The sequence below is a fragment of the Sapajus apella genome, unplaced genomic scaffold, assembly GCF_009761245.1.
Source record: "Sapajus apella isolate SASKATOON/1434 unplaced genomic scaffold, GSC_monkey_1.0 scaffold7, whole genome shotgun sequence".
NCBI lineage: Eukaryota > Metazoa > Chordata > Mammalia > Primates > Cebidae > Sapajus > Sapajus apella.
The window spans coordinates 17,488,418-17,508,404 of record NW_022436947.1 but is presented as its reverse complement, the minus strand read 5'-3'; the positions used below and the strand labels follow the sequence as shown (position 1 = coordinate 17,508,404).

Sequence of the window (19,987 nt, the reverse complement as noted above, 5' to 3'; positions counted from 1 at the left end):
GTGTCCTACAGATTATAACAGTGGTCTTGGCAAACTCTCTGAGTCACCCAGTAAATAATTGTTTGCTTCATATACAGAGCTTTGGATTGTCTCTAATCAAAAGGATTGTGTTTCACTAGAAAATCTCTCCCATAGTCCTTTGGCCTGGCTCTTTGAGTCTGTTTCTACTGTTTAGCCATTCTCTTACAGAATAAAAACAACTGACATAATCACTTAAAGAGGATTCCAGTGGCCCATGAGTTAGTAGATACCCTGATCCATGTGAGGGAGGGGAGGTGACTGACATTTTCTGAACTAAGTTGTCTCACGTTTTCACAACAACATTAAAAGGTGCTATCACAATTTTATAGATGAATAAACTGAGGTACAGAGAGGGTAAGGCTGGTATCTCTGACTGCAAAGCCCATGCTCCTTTTGTGTCATTACACCTCTCTTCTTCCATCCAGACTCAACCTCCCAAAGGTTTGTTGTTCTTAGAACAGTGGAAATCTTATTTCCTTTGGTAGAGACTTCACTATTTTCACCTCTTCACTATTTTCACTCGTGTTCACAATTACACTTATTCTTGTTGTTCAAGGAAATAAAAGGTGAAACGTAGGTTTTTAAAAGGCATATATGTGTGCATGTGTATGAATTTAGAACAGAAAGCCAAGGCAGGCCTTCCTTTCCTCTGACCCTTGTGAGTGCATGAAGACAGGGCTCTTCTAAATCAAAGGGTTGTGGGAGGTGAACCCTCCAATATGATGAGGCAGAGGAGCAAAAGTTTGCCGATAAACAGGGTCATTGATTAAACCATGCAGAAATCCCAGGAGTGGGGTGTGGCAGCCCTCCTGAATCAAGAGGAAAAGGCTAGCACGAGCATGACCAAGAGCTGGTTGGGCTGGGGAGATGGACCAACCCTTCTCACCAGAAGGGAGTAATGAGGAGACATGTTTTCTCCTTTGCATCTTAACAGGCTGCCTTACTGTGGCTTTCTGTGTCTTAAGAGAGAGCAACATGTACTTACTAGGCACTTCACAATATTTAAAAGAAGATACAGGCTCTCACATCAAACTAAGAAACAAAGTTATAAAGCACTTAATAAGACAAGTATAATATGGTCAGACTCTAAGTGGGTACATTTATCATTATAAAAAAAATTCTAGAATACGTTATTTCAGAATCCAGTACTGTAAACATGCAAAGTATTATGATGATCATTATTCAGCACAGGACAGGCATCCTGGTCCATCCTCCCTGGAAATTCATAGAGCTGATACGAAACTAATTAGTTCATCCTCTGTAAAGAGCTTTCACCTCACTGGGAGAGAGACTGTCCATGACCAGATGAAGTGTTTAGGCTATGATTAATGTGGGCATGTTAATCTCTGAAAGTACAGTTCAGTACAGCTCACCCTGATTTGAAATGGGGCCAGGATGCTGAGTCCCTCTGCTTCATGAGCCCTGCTGCCACAGGTATTTAATAACTCAGTGTCAGCAGGATCTTGATTTAATACCTGCCCTGAGATAGTTGTTACTACTGGGTGAAAGGAAGAGGTAATTACAGGCAGCAATGTCTATATGCAGATGCACTAAAGACAGGGGTAAATCAATATGCTCTTGAAAAGATCTCATAATTGCTTCCTTTCTAGACACAGGGAAAGCTGCCTCTTTCTTGTTTATCTGACGTTCTTAAGGTGGACTTCCACAAATTGCCAAATGTATGACATAAAAGACTAAGAATTGATCTAAAACTTACAAAACTCAGAAATATGGTACTAACATTGGTGCGCTTAACATCCACAAATATTTTCTGAGTGCCTGCTATGTTCCAGATACTCTTCCAAATACTAGAGATAAACAATGAGCAAAGGCAATAGAACCCCTGTCTTCATGTAACTTACATTCTAGTTTAAGGAGGAAGCTTACATCACTCCTTGCATTCTGCATTTATTTATTAAGTGGCTCCTATGGACAAGGTACTCTCCTCTAGGCTGGGGGGACCAAGCTGAATTAGAAAGTGTCCTCTACCTCAGAGCAGTGGGAATTTTAAGGAAACCAACCCTTCCAGAAGAGTAAAAATTTTCTTAGTTTATAGGCTGTACAAAAATAGGTGCTGGATGGCTTTGGCCTGTGAACCATATTTTATTACAGATCCCTGACCTACAGCAGACACTGGATCAAGGAAAGCTTTGCAGAGAATGTGACAATCAGAATTTTTAAACAATAAAGTCACCAGGCTAGAAAAAAAAAAGTTTCCTCGGTAGTGAGGACTGGGAAAGACATTTCAATTTGAGGAAAAAGGCTAGTATAAAAAATGGTTGGAAACCATAGGATTTAATGTCATTGTATAAAAAATAATTTGGTAAAAAGTTAATATTTTAGGTTTTCTTTTCTAGTATTGATAATTTCGGTGGACTAAGAATATAAATATTGTATAGTTTCTGTATGGTCTTTTCTTTCTAGAAAAATGGTGTGTGATCATTAAGAAGAATCAGAACATACAGATAAACAAAAGAACACAAAGAACCCCATAATCCCATCCACACAGAACAAGTAATGATAACTCTAGTGCATACTTTTTATTTAATATTTTAATTTTTCTGTGAGAATCTTTCTCTGTCACCCAGGCTGGAGTGCAGTGGCGCAATCTCAGTTCACTGCAAGCTAGGCCTTCTAGATTCAAGGATTCTCATGTCTCAGACTCCCGAGTAGCTGGGATTACAGGCATGCACCACCACGCCTGGCTAATTTTAAAAATATGTTTAGTATAGACACAGTTTCTCCATGTGGGCTAGACTGATCTGGAACTCCTGGCCTCAAGTGATCTGCCCGCCTTCGCCTCCCAAAGTGCTGGGATTACAGGCATGAGCCACTGTGCCTGGCCTAGTGCGTATCTTTAAAAATTCTTCTTAATATATATTTGAACATACACATAACATTTTTTTTCTTCAAAAAGGGGAAGACAGTTTCATACCATTAAAATCATATTTTATTTAAGCAATTTCAAGAACTGTTGGATATTTAGATTATTTTTATTAGTCCTGTCTCTGGTGTTATACAGTTTGTTTGTCTCAGCTCTTTCCTTACTATTTAGCTATTCTAACTTTTAACTTTTCCAAAAGCCCTTAGAAGAAGTGATTGGCTGACAAACCACAGCTAAAAAGCCACCCCCCAGACAGACTATAGAGTTGTGTGGCATCATTGTGGTACACCAAAACTAGAAATTAGGTTTCAACTAAATTGTCAAGTTGACCAAGTTTCTCTCAGACAAATTATATGACGATCTGAACCACAGAGCATGTATTTGTAAGATGCATTTTAAAAAGCCAGTACCATTTTCTATATCTGAATAAGAAGGCTGGTATGGGCTGAGCATCACAGGAGTCTGTCCTGAGCAAGTTGGTGTAAGCTAGGGAATGTGGACTTAATTAATTACGAAAAGCCAAGAGGAGCATCAAAGGAGTTCAAGAGGAGTGACGTGATATTTATATAGGTTTTAAAAACATGACTTCTGTAACCAACAGAAGAATGGATTCAGTGAGGCCTAGGCTGGTGGTAGGAAATCAGTTAGGAGACCCCTGTAATGATCTAAGAATGAAGTGATGCAGATTTGAACAATGAACTCTGTGTAGAGGTGAAGAGTCTAGAACAGAACAGAGACCAAGAAAGCACAAACACTCCAGAATTCAGTTACTAGTTAGCTGTAGGGGTCAGGCGGTGGTGCAACGAGAGAGAGGAGACTTGCATTCCTAGCTGGGCCATATGGGCCAAATGCCATAAAATGGGGTAGGAAATATAGCAGGAGCAGGTTTGGGAGGGGGGAAAAGATGAGTTTAGCTTAAAAGACATGGTCTGAGGTGCTTGTCCATTTGAACATGTGGGTCTAGAACTGTGGGGGTGGGATGTGTGCTGGAAGTAAGGATGTGTGGGTCATGTGTTATGCATGGTACTTAAGGCTAGGAGTTTGGATGAGGTCACTCAGGAAGAGTGTAGAGAATGACAGAGGCTGAGTATGACCAGAGAGGGTAGAGAGAAGCCAGTCATGTTGTAAAGCAGAGAACTGCACTAAGAAAGGTGCAGTCAACAGCATAAAATGCCTCAGTGAGTCCTAGAGCTAGAAAGTGTTTACCTGAATTTGACCTTGGTGACAGCAAGTTCATGGGACAGTAGAGGTGGAAATCAGATTGGGGTGGCGTGGCAAAACTCACCAAGATGAAGAGGGTAGTGTGATCCTTCAAAAAATGAGCACACTGCTCTGCTGGAGAGTCAGAGGGTCCCCAAAGTCTCAGGATAAAAAGGTGTATCTTCTAGTATGTCATTTTACTTGACATGAGAAAAAATATTTCTCATATAAAGGTATATAAACTTATATCTAAGATCCAAATAAAGTTGACTGAAAACTTCATTCCCTCCATGATAGCTTAAAGTCTTATGCAAGATTTCTGAGAATTCCTGGATGGAGGGGTGGGGGCTGAAGGCCTGTATGGTCATGGTCCTCTTCAGCTTCATACTCTAGGCATGCCTCTTGCAAACTTATGATTAATGCCACCATTCCAAACTACACTGACCACATCAGCCATCATTCTTAACTTCCACAGATTCAATACTACGTGGAATTTTGGGAAAAGAAGAAAAGGTTGACATTATAGCAACACAAACAACTTCATATTGAATATTCGATGCCCTGTGATAAAAAAAGTCCTCTGGCTAACTTACCACCAAAATTTATTCCCACTGGCTATTTTGTTTTCTTGTTTTATCCCTTCTTTCTTCTCATGATTCTGCTTCATTACCACCCTCCTAGATTACTCTTGAGAATTCTGAATTCTTTCACTCTTTCATGTACTGCAAGTTCAGCTCTTTCCACCCTCCTCCCAAAGGCAGGTCTGGCTCTACTGTTGCATACACAAATGAGCAAATATGATCAGCAGATACATCTTTATTTAATAGGAGCCACTCTAAAGTTGTAGCTGTGAATAAAATTTTCTTCCCTTTGGAAAATGGTACACCTCCTTGGTCACTACAAAAACTCTTGCTAAGTCACTCATAATCTGTTATCTGGACTACTGCATAGCTGTAACTGCCTAACAGATTCTCTATCTCCATCCTTTTCTTTTCTTTTTCTTTCTTTTTTTTTTTTTTTGAGACAGGGTCTTGCTCTGTCAGGCTGGAGTGCAGTGGCATGATCACAGCTCACAGCAACTTTGAATTCCTGGGCTCAAGTGATCCTCCCTGCTCAGCCTCCTGAGTAGCTAAGATCACAGGCACATAACATCATGCCCAGATAATTTCCAAATTTTTTGTAGAGAAGGGGGTCTCACTGTGTTGCCCAGGCTGGTTTTAAACTCCTACTAGACTCAATAAATCCTCCTCCCTTGGCTTCCCAAACTGCTAAGATTACAGGCATCAGCGACTGCACTTAGCCTCTGTCTCCATTTTTATTCACCCCCAATTTTTCTTCATCATGCCAGAGTGATATTTTTCCAAAATTCAACTCTGATCACATCACTCAGTCACCTGCTTAAAATACTTCAATAGTAACTCATATTCTACAGAATAAAGTTCAGATTCTTTAGCATGGCAAATACGATCCTGATCATTTTTCTGCCTCAACTTCCATCGCTTGTCCTAATATACCTTGTACTTAAGCCATGTTGAGCGACTTACAGTTCACTTAACAAGTGATGGCCCCTCTTGACACACATCTTTACATGTATCATCTACCTTTTTGGAATTCTCTTCTCACTCTCCATATCTAGTTAATGCCTACCCATCTTCCAAGAGGCACTTGGAAGGATGAGTATCTTACTGATTTAAGGAGATGGGGGAAAAAGGAATGATTCAAAAGAGCCTGTGCTCTTCTCCACCCTCTCCCTCAGGTGACCTGATCCAGGCCTCTATCTTGAAATACCATCTATCACATGACCCCCCAAGGCTTTACTCCAGCACAAAGTCTATCTCTACAATTCTAAACCCACACATCCAAATGAAAAAGCACCTCAGACACAATATATTTAAAATTGAACTCATCTTCCTCTTCCAAAACCTTCTGCTATATCCCACAGTCTTACATGTAACTCACTGTACAGCTTTCTCTGTCCCTATCCTTCCTGTCTTCCCATTTGACTTGTCTTTGATTTCCACACTCTCAGCATTGATGGAATTTTCACAGAGCATTTGCCACATAAACTGTTTAGAGATATTAACTATGTCTGATCTTATTAGTGCTCCAGGGCCAAATACCAAAGACATTTGATAAATGTTTGTTGAACAAATGACTCCTAGAAAATGCACGCTGCTCACATGGCAATCTTAATGATAATGAATTTTGTATTTCTGATATCATACAATGGCTACAATTTGCCTGACAGAAAATGCCTTTGGTTCATTCAACACCTTTAGTTAGCATGAAACTCGGATGGTGCTCTTCAAACACCATCCAGGCTTCCCTACCTCGTTTTTGTTCACGGTGTCTCCTCAGTTCAGAATTTTCTCTTTAACATCTTGGGTCAATAAGCTACTCATCTTTTAAGATTCACTTCTGTGAAATTTACCTGTTCCCTTCTTCCCTCTGAGTCTTCTCTGTTCTTCCCTCAAACTTTTCTTTTGGTACCTACTATATTTTGCATTGCATTACACTATTTGTATACATGTCTTTTCTTCCTACTATCCTACTGGGCTGATATCCTGGGGATCAGGCACTATATCTTATCTCTGTGCCTCAAAAACACAAGGTCTCAATACATATATTTGATTAGATGGAGATAATTAGCTACTTACCAACAACAAAGAGACATCATGACAGTACCCCTCACCACTCCTCCAGTATGGTCAACACTGGTATGGGATGCGTTTCCATGGTACAATCACTAGCTATTACATGAACGGTGCTGCTCAGCTATAAAGCCCCATCCTGTCGCTCCTTTTGGAACTTCATGATTGAGTGAAAATTTTTTACTTTGAAAATCACACAATTAGACGACATGCTGATATACTAAAATATTTCCAGGCCAAAAAGGGAGGATAGGTTTAAGTATTTTACCCTCAAACACTTTTAGTATAATATTACTGGACTCTGAAGTAGCATGGTAAGTGCCCCAACAAAGTGAACTACTAGAATTGCTGTATTCCATGGCTTCTACCTCCTGAAGAAAGAAACTGAGATCTGTAGATCAATCTATGGATCAATGATGGGCAAGCCAGACAGAAATGCCCGAGTCAGAGAACCAACAGCCCATTTGGATGGTCAGATGATGGGGGACATCCAGTCAGCAAAGAATAATTCTTGTGTAGGTAGGAGAGTCATTACCACCTAGCCCTTGTCGTAGCGGTGGCGCTGGAGTTGGGTGGACGTGTGGGACATGTACCCATGGGGTCCAACCAGAGCAATGCCAGACTCAGACTCTGGCAATGGGGCATAAGGCACTTGACTACACCCTCAACAGGGCAGGAAAGCCATATGTTAGCTTTCCTAAAGTTAAAAGGCAAGGGAAGCTATACTGCATATCTGAACTAAAGGACAGGCAAGGAGCTAAAGGAATGGCTTGGAGTGGCATCTAGGAACAAGAGTACTTAGTCACTGGTCCTGTTTGGACAGTTCAAAAGAAAATGGCCTAGAGCTCCTTATAGAAACATGGCTTTCTCAGTAGAGGTGGACGGATTGCAAAATGATGCAACAGGAAAGGAATGTATTGAAGTCTTGGCTTGCTTGTATAACAAATCACTTATCTTCAATTTTGCTTTTACTTACAAATATTTATTTTGAATGCAAAATTTTTACATTGATCAAAAAGGACTGTGGTTGAGAAATGAGGTTCTAGAGGCAAGAGTGGCCTCAAGGTCTAGGACAGGACAGGATCTACACATGGAGGCTAAGGGGCTCCAAGGAGCACGTCATTAAGGAGCAGCCAATGTAGGCATTTTACTCTACCATCTTACTCTAACATTGGCACATTTTAGGGCCAGGTTCTTAGAATATCTGCATTCACTCGTGCTGACCCTCTTCCCTCAAAGACTCTATCCCTTTTCTATGTGTGATCTGGGGCAGAGGTCAGGCTGTGTAGTCAGGTATCGCTGTGTGGGCTTCAGTTGGGAGAGTGTTTGGGAAAGCTGAGGTTGACAACTGGAAAATGGAAGTTTGGTTCTCTCAACAACCTATCCTGAGGTGAAATCATTATCTTTAAAACCTTAACTCTTGAGTTCATTAGACAAATTTGCAATCTAAAGCTGAGGGTTTCATTTTGACATATCTGTACACTGACAATGCTGCATGAATTTTCAGATGACTAATCACTTGTTCCAGAATGAAACACTGTGTGACCAGCTGTATAGCCTTTAGAACAAGTTAAACAGTTTGGTAGCAACACAGTTTCTTTTTTTGGAACCAGATACTTAGAATGTTTTAAAAATTAGGCATGTTATTGAAACGTGTAACAATCTTCTCACATCACAATACTGTAGTCTTTAGACTAATTGCTAAATTTCTTCTTCTCCCTAAATTGAATCTCAGAAGATCCATTAATCGCTGTTACATAAACACGAAAACAAATTATCTAAAGCCACTCTCGAGTTACAGTTTGCAAGTTGTCCTTCCTGAATTTATCGTGAAACAATTCCCTGTCAAGCTGGGGTGGGCTGGCGGCAGCTCCCAGATTAAAAGCCAATACATTCCTGTGAACAAATTATCCAACAAATAGCAGCTCAAAGGGATGCTTTACGCTGAGGCAAAATTGGGAAAATACAGCTTTTTTTTTTCTTAAATTACATTTAAGGGGAAGAGTCAGAGGGAAAATATATTGATTGATACCTATTTGTGAATGTCTCTAGGAGTTACACTGCAATCTTCTGCAGTTCTTGCTTTTTCAACATGTTACCAATTGGGAGTTGTGGTGATTATGCAGGAAACTAGCAGATAGTTGAAAATATCACATTCAAGACAAGTAAGGTAACACCAACTTTTTCTCTAAGTGCTGCCAAGAATTTCTGGTGACTCTCTGCAGACACGCTCATAGAAAATTTAATAGGACTCTTGACCTGTTAGAACTTGCTAGGATGGATTAAAAAAAAATCCTTTTTGTCCCAGAAGCTGTCACTAATAAAAGCTGTTTTCAAAGAAATACAATTTTTTTTTTAAAGCAACAAATCCAAGTTGTTCCTGACCTCCTTAAAACTCACCATTGGGTTCACTCATAAGTATGAAATAAATAGGAAATACTTAAGAAGACACATTGGCAGATATTACTCTAAATTCACAGAGAAAACTCTGAGGTAATGCCAAATAAATTCTTATGTAATCATTTATTAAGCATGTGGGATTACTCAAACATACCAGTTACCTAATCTTTCAAGTGGAAAAAATACTTCATTGGTGATGAAGTAGGGAATGGGAATAAGGGATGAGCAAACCATAGAAAATATTTTTAAAATTCTATTCATGTACTCCAAAAATCTGGGGCTATCCTCATCTCGAAACTTGCCTTAGTGGCTGCTAGTTTAGTTGCATGATTATAATGTATTTTCCTTTCTGTTGCATTTTTTTTTTTTAATCAGAGCATGATTTCATATTTTTCTGCATAAGCAGAAAAATCCCAAGCCTCCCACATTTAAAGTAGATACTGGAGTAACCATTTTATTATTGCATCCACATCATCTCTGGTGTCTTAATGCTAACTGGTAGGCAGGATACTATAGTGGTGAAGGGTTTGTATTAACACAGGCTTGATTTTGAAGCCCAATCTCTGCCACTTACTAGCTACTTAACTGTGTGCAAATTATTTAATCTAAGTTTCATTTGCCTTGGCTGAAATATTGGGATATCTTGCTCATATAAACCATTTCATGTAATGCGCAACACTTAATAAGCACTCCAATAAATACTAGTTAGTATTATAAGAATTCTTTTCAACATGATTTTCCTCAAAGAAAAAATATTTTGGTGACAAAAGGTCTGGGAGTGGAGTGAATAACAGCCATGGGACTTTTGGAAGCCCCTCTAAATGGCTTCATCACTGTCATAAAAAAGTAGTCTGGTTTGAAACTAGGTGAGAGCCCATACAGCCACCTCTGTAGAAAGGAGACAGGGCAAGAAGATGCCACCCTGAGGAAGTCAGAGAGCAGTCTACACTGGGAAATGCAAACTAAGTGGCTCAACTGTGCCCTCTGGAAAGTGTTATTAGAAAAACACCACTATGGACTGATACACACACATATTGCTACTGCAAAGCAGGACAAATATTTGAAGGTATTCTTGTTATTACTAACAGAAAGTCCATGAAACTTTCACTGTGCTTCCCATCCTCCAGTATCTATTCACTTGCAAGTTATAGAACCCACACACACAAAAAAACAAATCCTTCTCTGTGCATTTTATATCCCCTCCCCGCTACATTGCCCTCTTAGTACCTGCACCTGAAAATTAGTACTCATTGTTGTAACAAGGGATGGAAGTAGGAGGGAATGGCAGGAACTATAAAACAAAATTGCATTGGATAAGCAGAATGAAGGCTATTCCCATAATATTTAGAGAAAAAGTAAAGCAATGCTTTGAAGAGAGACAGTAACTGAAGACTGAGAAGCAATGCCATAATTCTCTCAAACCTGTTGTTTCTTCTAGTTTTCTGTTCAACATCGTGCAGTTTCTATCTTTTGAGATGCTGCAGGGGAAAAAAATGCTATTAGAAATTTAGGTCATGAAACCAAACACTTGAGAAAAAAAGTTTTCTACATTTTGAATTTTATAAAGCACTATTTATGTTCCTCCAGAATAGAGCCGGAACAGCTCTAGCAAGTTGACTGATCCCATTGCCAAAGTGCATATTTAGGCAGGCCAGTTGTTCCAGAAGAAATATTCATCTAAAATGCCACCTGTACCTACATTTTCTCTCAGTAGCACGTCAGACACAGAGACTTCTGCATGTCCAAAATTCCATGGTTAATGGCCCCTTTTCTCAATTATAATAGATGATTTAGCTTTGACAAAAAGATTAAAGGATATGCAATTATTTCTTACATCAGTGACTTAAAACTCTCATATTTAGAAATAAATTATGCAGCAATTTGATATGAACCATCCTGCATAAAACAGCCTGTAGTCACCAAATCTTTCAACTAGCCTGTTTACACCACTGAGCCCATTATCGGTCTTGTGGGTAACAATCACAAACATAAATCTCCTCTCTACCCTTTTGTTTTACCAACATTTTCTCATTAGATTAGATGCTGAGTACAGTCACATAAACCTCACAAGAATCATGACCTATAGATAAAAAGCTATTTCTCGACCTAAATGGACTAAGCCACAGAATAATTTATGCACTAATTCCTTCTCTTTGTACTTACCAAGTTGTTTTAAATCTCCACAGGTCATGGTCTTTCTATAAATATTTTATATACTTCAATATACATAAATGTTCTTGCCCAGGCATACTAAGACAATTTCTAAATAACATCAAGTAGCTCCAAGACTGGCCTCTCCAGTGACCTGCTCACGCAGACCTTGTGTTTTTGCACATTTGGAAGTGGCCTCAGCTGTTGGTACACTCATCATTATATCTCCCCAACAGTGTGTCAAGATTTTCCAGCTGTCCTTTACTTCTCCACCAATGCATGCATTTTTGCCATTCTTTCATAATTGGTTGTGTGCACAAGTTCTATCCCAAATCCTACTGTGTCAAGGGAACTTAATAAACTATAAAAACTTTCTAAGAAAGTGACAGAAGAAAAAAAAATGCCTGATTTCTCATGGGTCTTAGCATTATGTAGTCACATGATCTTAGAGATGTATTACTATATAGAATGAGAGATTTGTTTTATTCTGGGATCTATTTCCAACTTATAGTAATAATCATTTAAAATAGTTTGCTTTAGTATTGGACATTAGACTAATGCTTGCATTCAAGTTCATTTATCCATTGACTTTGAAAATCATATTTCTGGAAATTTCTGATGACTCGATTATATAGGAGAACATTTCCTTATGTTTCTTTCTTGCTTTAGTCACCATTTACCATTAATATTTAAGAAACATGTATATTTAAAAGCTTTCTGGGGAAACCCTTCAAAAAATTCCTTTACAGTTTTTCAATGCCTATCCTTAGCCTCAATTTTGTGTAAAATCTTACCAATGTGAAGATACAGCGATAGTTTTTCACAAGTTGAAAGACCCCAAGTTTATTATGTCAAGCAGTTCTTATGTGGGATCATTATGTGGGATCTTATGTGGGATCATTGTGATACTAGCAATCCTAATATCACAAAGCAACACCAAGATTCAAAGATGAGACTACACTGAAGTGTTAGCCTGCCATGCAGTGGAAAGGGCAACTATCTTTTCCAACAACCTATCAAATACTATTTAATAGTAGTGATAATGGTTAGTGAAGTTGGCTTTGCAAAGTCTTTACAGAATCAAAACTGAACTCAAATGGACAATCTATTTGTTTTTCCTAAGCTAGTCTAATAATCTTGGTTAGTATGATTTAGACAGCTTGGAAACAAAAACACATGAAAAATAAGAGTGATTCCCATAACACATCAGTTTTTCTGCTGCTTTGAGTTTTGGAAAACAAAGTGATACAAGTGCTAAAGCAAACAGGGTGCTAAATTTGGGCTCTGGTAGTACGCAGACTCTCTCTCTTTGCACAGTCTAACTGGTCTAAACCATGTCAAGTTAGTGCAGTATGTTGGCTACAGAACTTTTGGGCACTGGTGTAGATCTAAAGCAACTATCTGGCTCAGAATCTACTTGAACTTCCTAAACATCTCTGGGCAGCAAGTCCATTATAAGCATGTTCTACAGCACCCAGATATCAACCATGGCCAAAGCAAAGCCACTTAAATAGAACCATGAGGTCCATTTACTGGTGGCTTGGAAAGGAAGTGATTGAAATACTAGGGCTATGCTTATATCTACAGCTAAGTTCAGAAAACTTAAAAAAAAAAAAAAAAAGGAAAGAAAAATCCCTTATACTTGAATGGTCGAGTGTAGTTTTGAACTTTAGCTAACACAATTAAGAAAAAGTTTGGTCCTTATGCATTCACATCCTTGCTCAATAAACAAACAAAAAACAAATATGAGTTTCTTCCTGTAGAACTAGTTTTTGTTCCTAAAAATGGAGATTCAAATGTATTTCTTAATTCTACTTGCTGAGCTTTCTCCCGATCACCAAAATATGCTTATAAACACAAACTCTCCTTTCCATTCCCTGCCTCCTTAGATTCCCAACCTAGCTTAAAAAAAAAGTTGTTTCTTTTTAGGTCAGACGCTGATTTAAGGACCTAAATTATACTTGCCCTTAAGACAACTATAGAATTGAGACATGAACACCTTCGTTTTCCCATAGTTAAATGGACATGATAATGCCTTTTCATTTGTTTCTTTCAACATCACAAATACAAGATTCACATTTTATTTTTCTGCCTCTTCTCCAGTAAGGTTGAAGTACATGGAACCCAGTTAGGATCTCCCCCTCTCCCATCCATAATAAAGCCAGGAAGCTGGATTTGAAGCATTGTTTGTCCTTGCGGTCCTTGGAAGAACTCCTGCTCTTTAAATTGACAGTGCAGCTGTTGATCAAAAAATTATTCAGAAAGATTAATATGTTCTCAAACTAATATTCTGTCAGACATGTTGATTGTAAAGACTTATAAAATACTTATGTCTAAGTAAAAACAATGCCTATTTACATCTGTAAGAAACTAACAAAAATAATTTAATGTAGAATGAAAAGCTCAACCTCGTTTCAACTCTGTACTAGATGACAGAAGTGCCCTGTGATGACCAAATGCTTGGGCAATGTAAGGTGACTGCCACCATTGAGCCAAAATACAATCACATGCATCAGGGTCAGAGGCTGGCTCCTCAAAGCCAGCCAGCTTTTCTGGCTAGAGATGGACACAGAATGTTAGGTGCTTCTTCCAACACCCAGATGATAAGTGAGGAAGGGTGACATTTGCAGCCATACACCTTTCAGAAACAAACTAAATCTGCAGTTTATCCTTAATTTAAGAAAAAGAAAGGAATACAATAGGATTAAGGTACATGAAAAAGAGCAGCTGTCAGATCTGACTTCTACTATTAGTTCTAATTAACCTCGGGCAGGCCCCACAAGCCCTGTGAACATGAATGACTACCCTCACCTGTGAAATGAGAAAATAGGCTTGGTGATGTCCATGTGCTTCTGTTCTCATATCACTCAATGGTCTCCAAACATCTTTCATTTATGAAATAAGTATTTTAAATGATGTAGATGTGGGTGGGGACCTATCCTACTCCACTGTCATATCTTAAGATCCACCACATATTTAGTTCATAATTATTTAAATATGGTGATATTGATGCTTTAAAAATCCTTAGAATTAGGCCTTGATGAAAATCTACACACATCTAGTAATCACTAAGACAAGACAAAATTTAGGTCATGAAATGCCAACCAATTCAATAGTGTTTTGTTCAAGTTCAATAATGCAATCTGATACTGCTGAAATTCAACTTTCTCTTAAATAGAAACATTTTTTAAAAAATCCTAAGGCAGATTTTTTTTTGTGGTTGTTATTCAGTGACTACTTCAAATTTACTAGAAATGCCCCAATACACAAATATCTGATTAAACTGAAAACCACCTATAAACTACAATCTGTTATGCTTTACTCAAAATAATTACGTGCCATTCACATCTTGATTTGCCAATTTTGATAATGGTGTGCATGGCCAAATTTAGAGTTACAATGGACTTATGTAACAGTAAATACTGTATCAACAGTTAACATAATCTGTGATGCTTTTTTCTTTTTTAGAAAAACATATGGCAGACGCATCTGGAGACAAATTTTTCAATAGGCTCCTCATGGCAATGGAGGATGCTACATATCACATACAGAAGTAAAGGCAATAGCTGCAAAGCATGCTCCCCAGCATATTTGTAACGGTGTATTATATCCTTCCCAGAGGCTTCCCTAGAAAGCAGTTTTTTTTTTTTTTTTAATCCACAAATAAATGACCAAGAGATTTTAAAGAATGCTGTGTTTTGGAGGTGAGATATGACAATACCAACAAATGCAGAAGGTAAAATTTTGCAACTTTTCCACACAGGATTTTCCATTGTACTATAAATAAGCCTTCTCTCCATACTTGTCCTTTAGGAACTCCATTCCTAAAGCAGAGTTATCTCAAGAATCCCCTCTGTTGATTAGATAAAAATGTGACAGAAACAATTCTTAGGCACATTTCACTTCTCTTTAAAACAATTCTTTTAAAAGTTTAAGACATTCTTAAGTATTCACAATTGTACAACAGAAACAACTTTTTAATAGAACGTATTATTCTTGAAATGGATGTTAAATTTGACCAAGGCTCTTAAAAGGAATTTTGTAGCATCCTACACTCTGAATTCCCCAACTCAGTTTAATCTTCAGACACCCACTTGTGCCAGGGTCAGTGAAACAGAAAATTCTATTTATCAAAAATAGTTTCCTATTTAAAATGAGCACCCTCTTTGATACCACTTATTAAAAGCTACTTATGTCCCATACAAACTGGTATATTTGGCATTTATTGAAACTACCAGTAAACTCCAGTATTATTCTTCTTTCGAAAACTTCAACATTTTTGGTATGTGGAAGAGTTCCAAACAGTTTGACCTTGCAATGTGAATGCTCTGTTAACCACAGCAGTGGCTTCTAGCGGAGCCGCTGAGCAGCTGTCATGTTTCCCAACAGAACAGGGTGTAACATTCTTCTGCTCACCATGTTTATTTAATGGCACACTCTAACTCTCAGGGCATGCAGTCTGCTGAAAACATCAACCACTATCATTGACTGCTGTGTACCCTTTGCTATAAAGTTACTCTCTTAACAATAAACAAATAAAACACACTATTTTATACTATTGGGTCAAATTAATTTTATTATGCTCCATGATGAATTGCCACCAGTGCAACATCCTATTCACTATACATTTAAAAAAAAAAAAAAAAAAAATTCACATACTAAACAAAATTTCAGTTGTTTGAAAATGAAATGATTGAAAGTCTCTATGAATCTCATACATACAATATGTGGCTAGCTGAAATTGTCTATCACGTAGCATTTAGATATAAAAAAAGCCTCATGCTAGTTTGTTAAATGCAAAGGCTACCAGACAACCATATAGCTGGAGAATATACAGAGGCTTTCAGACAACGCACAGGTATAGTGCTGCTCACAGTGCAAGATGGTAGAGGACTGAAACATGCAACCTTACACCTTACTTGGTAAAGCAGATTTAGTCTTCATGCCTGGACTGAACTCCACAGCTGCTGTGTTTCAACCAATAGTAATTTAGACTTTGTGCAACAACAACCAAAGTCTTTTTTTTCTTTAAGAAAAAAAGAATAAATTCAATTACCTTTGGCAAATTATATATCCATCTTACATGTTCAAAATTGTGCTTCGACTTCAAAGAATGGATACTCTCTGCTGAGACAAGTTCCTGATAAATATTTGTTATACCAAAGTTAGCTCGAAAATCTTGAATTCCTTGGCCAAAAGTTAAGAGAGATCTTAAATTGGCATTACCTTGAAGACATTTCTAGGAAATTTAAAATGTTTTCATATTGTCAAAAAGAAAAAAAAAATTAACATTACTTAAAATAATTATAATGTCCCATTTAACTTTTGTACAAATTCCTGATCTTATTGGTTAGTAGCTGTTCAGCCTCATCTGCACCAGATTCACTGAGCTCAAGCCACAATAAAAATGATAGTAAGTAGAAAAAGGTTTCTAGCAGCAGAGGGCACTGTTGTTGCAAGAAACAAAAAGTCTAGAATCTTTCCTCCCATGTGCTTAAATTACTCTTGCAAGAAAGATAACATTCTTTGAATAACTTAACTATTTTACTGCACCACTTACTGCTTTCAGCAACAAAACCTTTTAAATTATTTCTTATGATAACTAGATGCATGATCACTATAGATTATGTAATAAATGGTTAAAATTCAAGCCACATCTTGCAGGTCCAGCCTGTCAAGATCTGCCAATACTAGATTTGGTCGGTACAGTTCTAGATAGCATAATTTTTAGTTGGATATTGCGACTAAGTAATGAAATACATTTGGAACTACATTATGCATATGACTCAATGTGAGAAAAATATGTCTGTATTTAAATCAGATAATTTTCTACCTAAAATTTAAAGTAGGTAGGTATGATAATTAGCATTATAAATATGAAACAACCACCTTTTGGCAGATTAGTGTATTGCAGAGAGGCAAAGAAACCCTATTTTTAACACACCATTTAGTATACATAACAAATGTGCAGGTTGTAAAGTTTTATTTTTAAAAAGAATCTATCACTCAGTTATGTGTTCCAAGAAATTTGACACTGGGGTCACTGATCTTTTTAAAAAAATGTAACCCTTCACTTGCTATTTGACAAAAATCGTCAAAAATTATCAAAATAAATGCATGTGAGGTCCTGCGTTTCAGTGAATATCTTTGCCAACTAGGTTAGATTTTCACAGTTGGTATTTTTGAATACCTCAATCCACACGAAGTGCAAAATAAAAATGCTGAAATTCCACACTACTTTAGTACTATTCTGATTTGTATAGTTTTTTTAACCAAATATTGGAGTAACCACAATATGACTTCAGTTCATGTAGAATGAAAAGTACTCCCTAAATCCCCCAAACTTCAACTTAAATTTTGTTTCATAATAATACCAAAAAAAAATTTCAAAAATTTTGCCAAAAAAGGCCTGCCACATTTGCTAACAGCATCAAAATAACCTTAGTCAATAACAAGTATGTAAGGGCTCCTTATGATTCCAGCCTGCAAATACCACTGCTATCCCAATAACAGGCAGTATTGCTGTAAGAGGTGTGTTACTCATCTTCCCCACTAGTATCTCTGTAGTGATTTTATGTAGAGCATATTGCTAAAATTTGAGAAACTGCATCAGTATAGTGATGTCTAGAGAACTGTGCAATGTATCGGCTTCAACATTCATATGTAGTGTTGTATTCAAAATAAAGGGGCTAAAGAAACTAAGGTTTGCATCACTTAAAAAAGAATGTAGTGCTATACTAGATTTTTTTTTTTTTAAGAAAATTTAGGTACAGAAAAAGTAGGGTATGAAAATAGTGTTTTCCTTCTGGCATTATAAGTAAATTACATTAAGGTTTTTGTCAGTCTCACATATAGTATTTAAACTCCCTTGTTGATGGAATGAAAACTATTCACAAATCAAGTGAGCATCCTGGTGTAAACTTGCACACAATAACAGGGAGTAGCTTTGTAGAGGATTATGACAAACCTTTACAGATTAAATGAGGTATTGCACAGATTAATTAAAAAAAAAAAAGCAAAAAAGGCAACAAAAATATACAGCAAATTGGTAGAACATTTACATGATAATTTTACAGAATCCACAGAAAGAAAGTAGTGTTTAGTATTTCACCTTAAAAATATATATATATATATATATAATATATAGATCAGTCTTCCCACTCATCATCATCCTCAAAATCTTCTTCATCATCTTCATCTTCATCTTCATCTAGAAGAAAATTGAGACACACAACCAAAATATATGCATAAATAAAACCACATTACATAAGTCTTGGGTGATTTCTCCAATCTAACTCCTGAAACACAGATAATCTGACTCCCAGAAGAATCTAGTTACTGAAATAGTTTAAAGTGAAGCTAAAGAAAGATATCTATAGAGTGCGATAGTAAACTAAAGATTAAAACAGGACTCAGAAGACGAGGGTTCTAATTCCTTAGTATCCATGTGACAAATTTCAACCTGTGTTAATGTATAAAATCACATCTGGGTTGACCTTTCTGTCACAAATCCAACTGCCTTCTTGTATTCTTCATGTAGATTCTCAAATTCAAACTTCTAACTTTTATCTCCTTTCCCAATCTTCTTTTCCTGCTCCATCCTGGTCTGCTCCACCTCAATAACTGGCACCACCATCCTGTCACCTAATCAGGCCAAAAACCTAGAAATTATGATTACTTCCTCCTTCACCATCCAATTATCAAGCCTGCTCTCTTTCACTTTTTTCACTACTACTCTCCACACCACCATCACATCCTGCTTGGATTACTGCAACTCTAGAGTCTATTTGCCTCACAGCAAATGGTGTGATATTATTTAAATTCCAAGTTTAAAAACATCATGTTGCTACCCTTCTTTAAGTCCTCCTGTGGCTACCTACCACTGCCATCTGAATGAAATCTGATGTTTCCTACCTCTAAAAGACCCTACATGATTTACCCAGTTATTGTTTCTCCCTCTCCCCCAAGCTTTTCTCATAACACACACTCCCTTCAAGTCACTATCCCTATTAAGATGGCCTCCCTTCTGTCCCTTAAACTTACCAAGCTTATTCTGGCTTTAGAGCTTCTGCAGTAACTATTTCTTCCGTTAAACTAATCTTTACATCATTTAGGACCCACTCAAAAACTACTTCCTCAGAGAGGCCTTTCCTGACCATCACACATAAAGTATAGCCCCTTCCCCACCATCAGTAACTGCCTATTCCATTTTATTTCCTCCTATCACTTACTAATATCTAAAATTACTGTACTTTATTAAGCTCCATGACAGCAGGGACCCTGCCTATCTTATTTTTCCTCAACACCAAAACAGTGCTACTAATCAGCTGTTCAATAAACACTTGTTGAAGGAATATTTAGATATCATTAGATTTTATGCACATACTTCTATATTATACAGACTTTCCATATTTAACCTCTTAAATATATATACCTCATAGGACCCATGAAGACCAAGTATATAAAGTGAGACAGCAGCTGAGTAACTGCATTTAATGATAAACAACCAGTAAGACTATGTGACATATGTGTGGGTTACATGTACAGAACACAGAACAAACTTTTTCTTCTATTTTTCTCCATATAAAATTGATTGTCTTAGGATCTGAAAAAGTACTTGAGCTCTGGTATTAAAACTTGAAAATTAACAGAAGCCAAAGAGGGGCAACTTTAACTTCTC

General features: G+C 37.4%; 1 protein-coding gene and 1 long non-coding RNA gene across 2 annotated transcripts in view; one reads left to right on the top strand and one right to left on the bottom strand.

The window, feature by feature from the left end:
* Nucleotides 1–4,791: 4,791 nt before the first annotated feature.
* On the top strand, nt 4,792–15,937 carry LOC116550242. Its single transcript, XR_004268292.1, has 2 exons — nt 4,792–4,879; nt 8,812–15,937. It is a non-coding gene; the product is annotated as an uncharacterized LOC116550242 (long non-coding RNA).
* WASL (WASP like actin nucleation promoting factor) overlaps nt 15,799–19,987 on the bottom strand; it is a 64,697-nt gene continuing 60,508 nt past the window's right edge. The window contains exon 11 of the mRNA XM_032276109.1: nt 15,799–18,517. Coding sequence (XP_032132000.1) covers nt 18,456–18,517 — 62 coding nt within the window. The 3' untranslated portion in view covers nt 15,799–18,455. The remainder of the gene's footprint in view (nt 18,518–19,987) is intronic.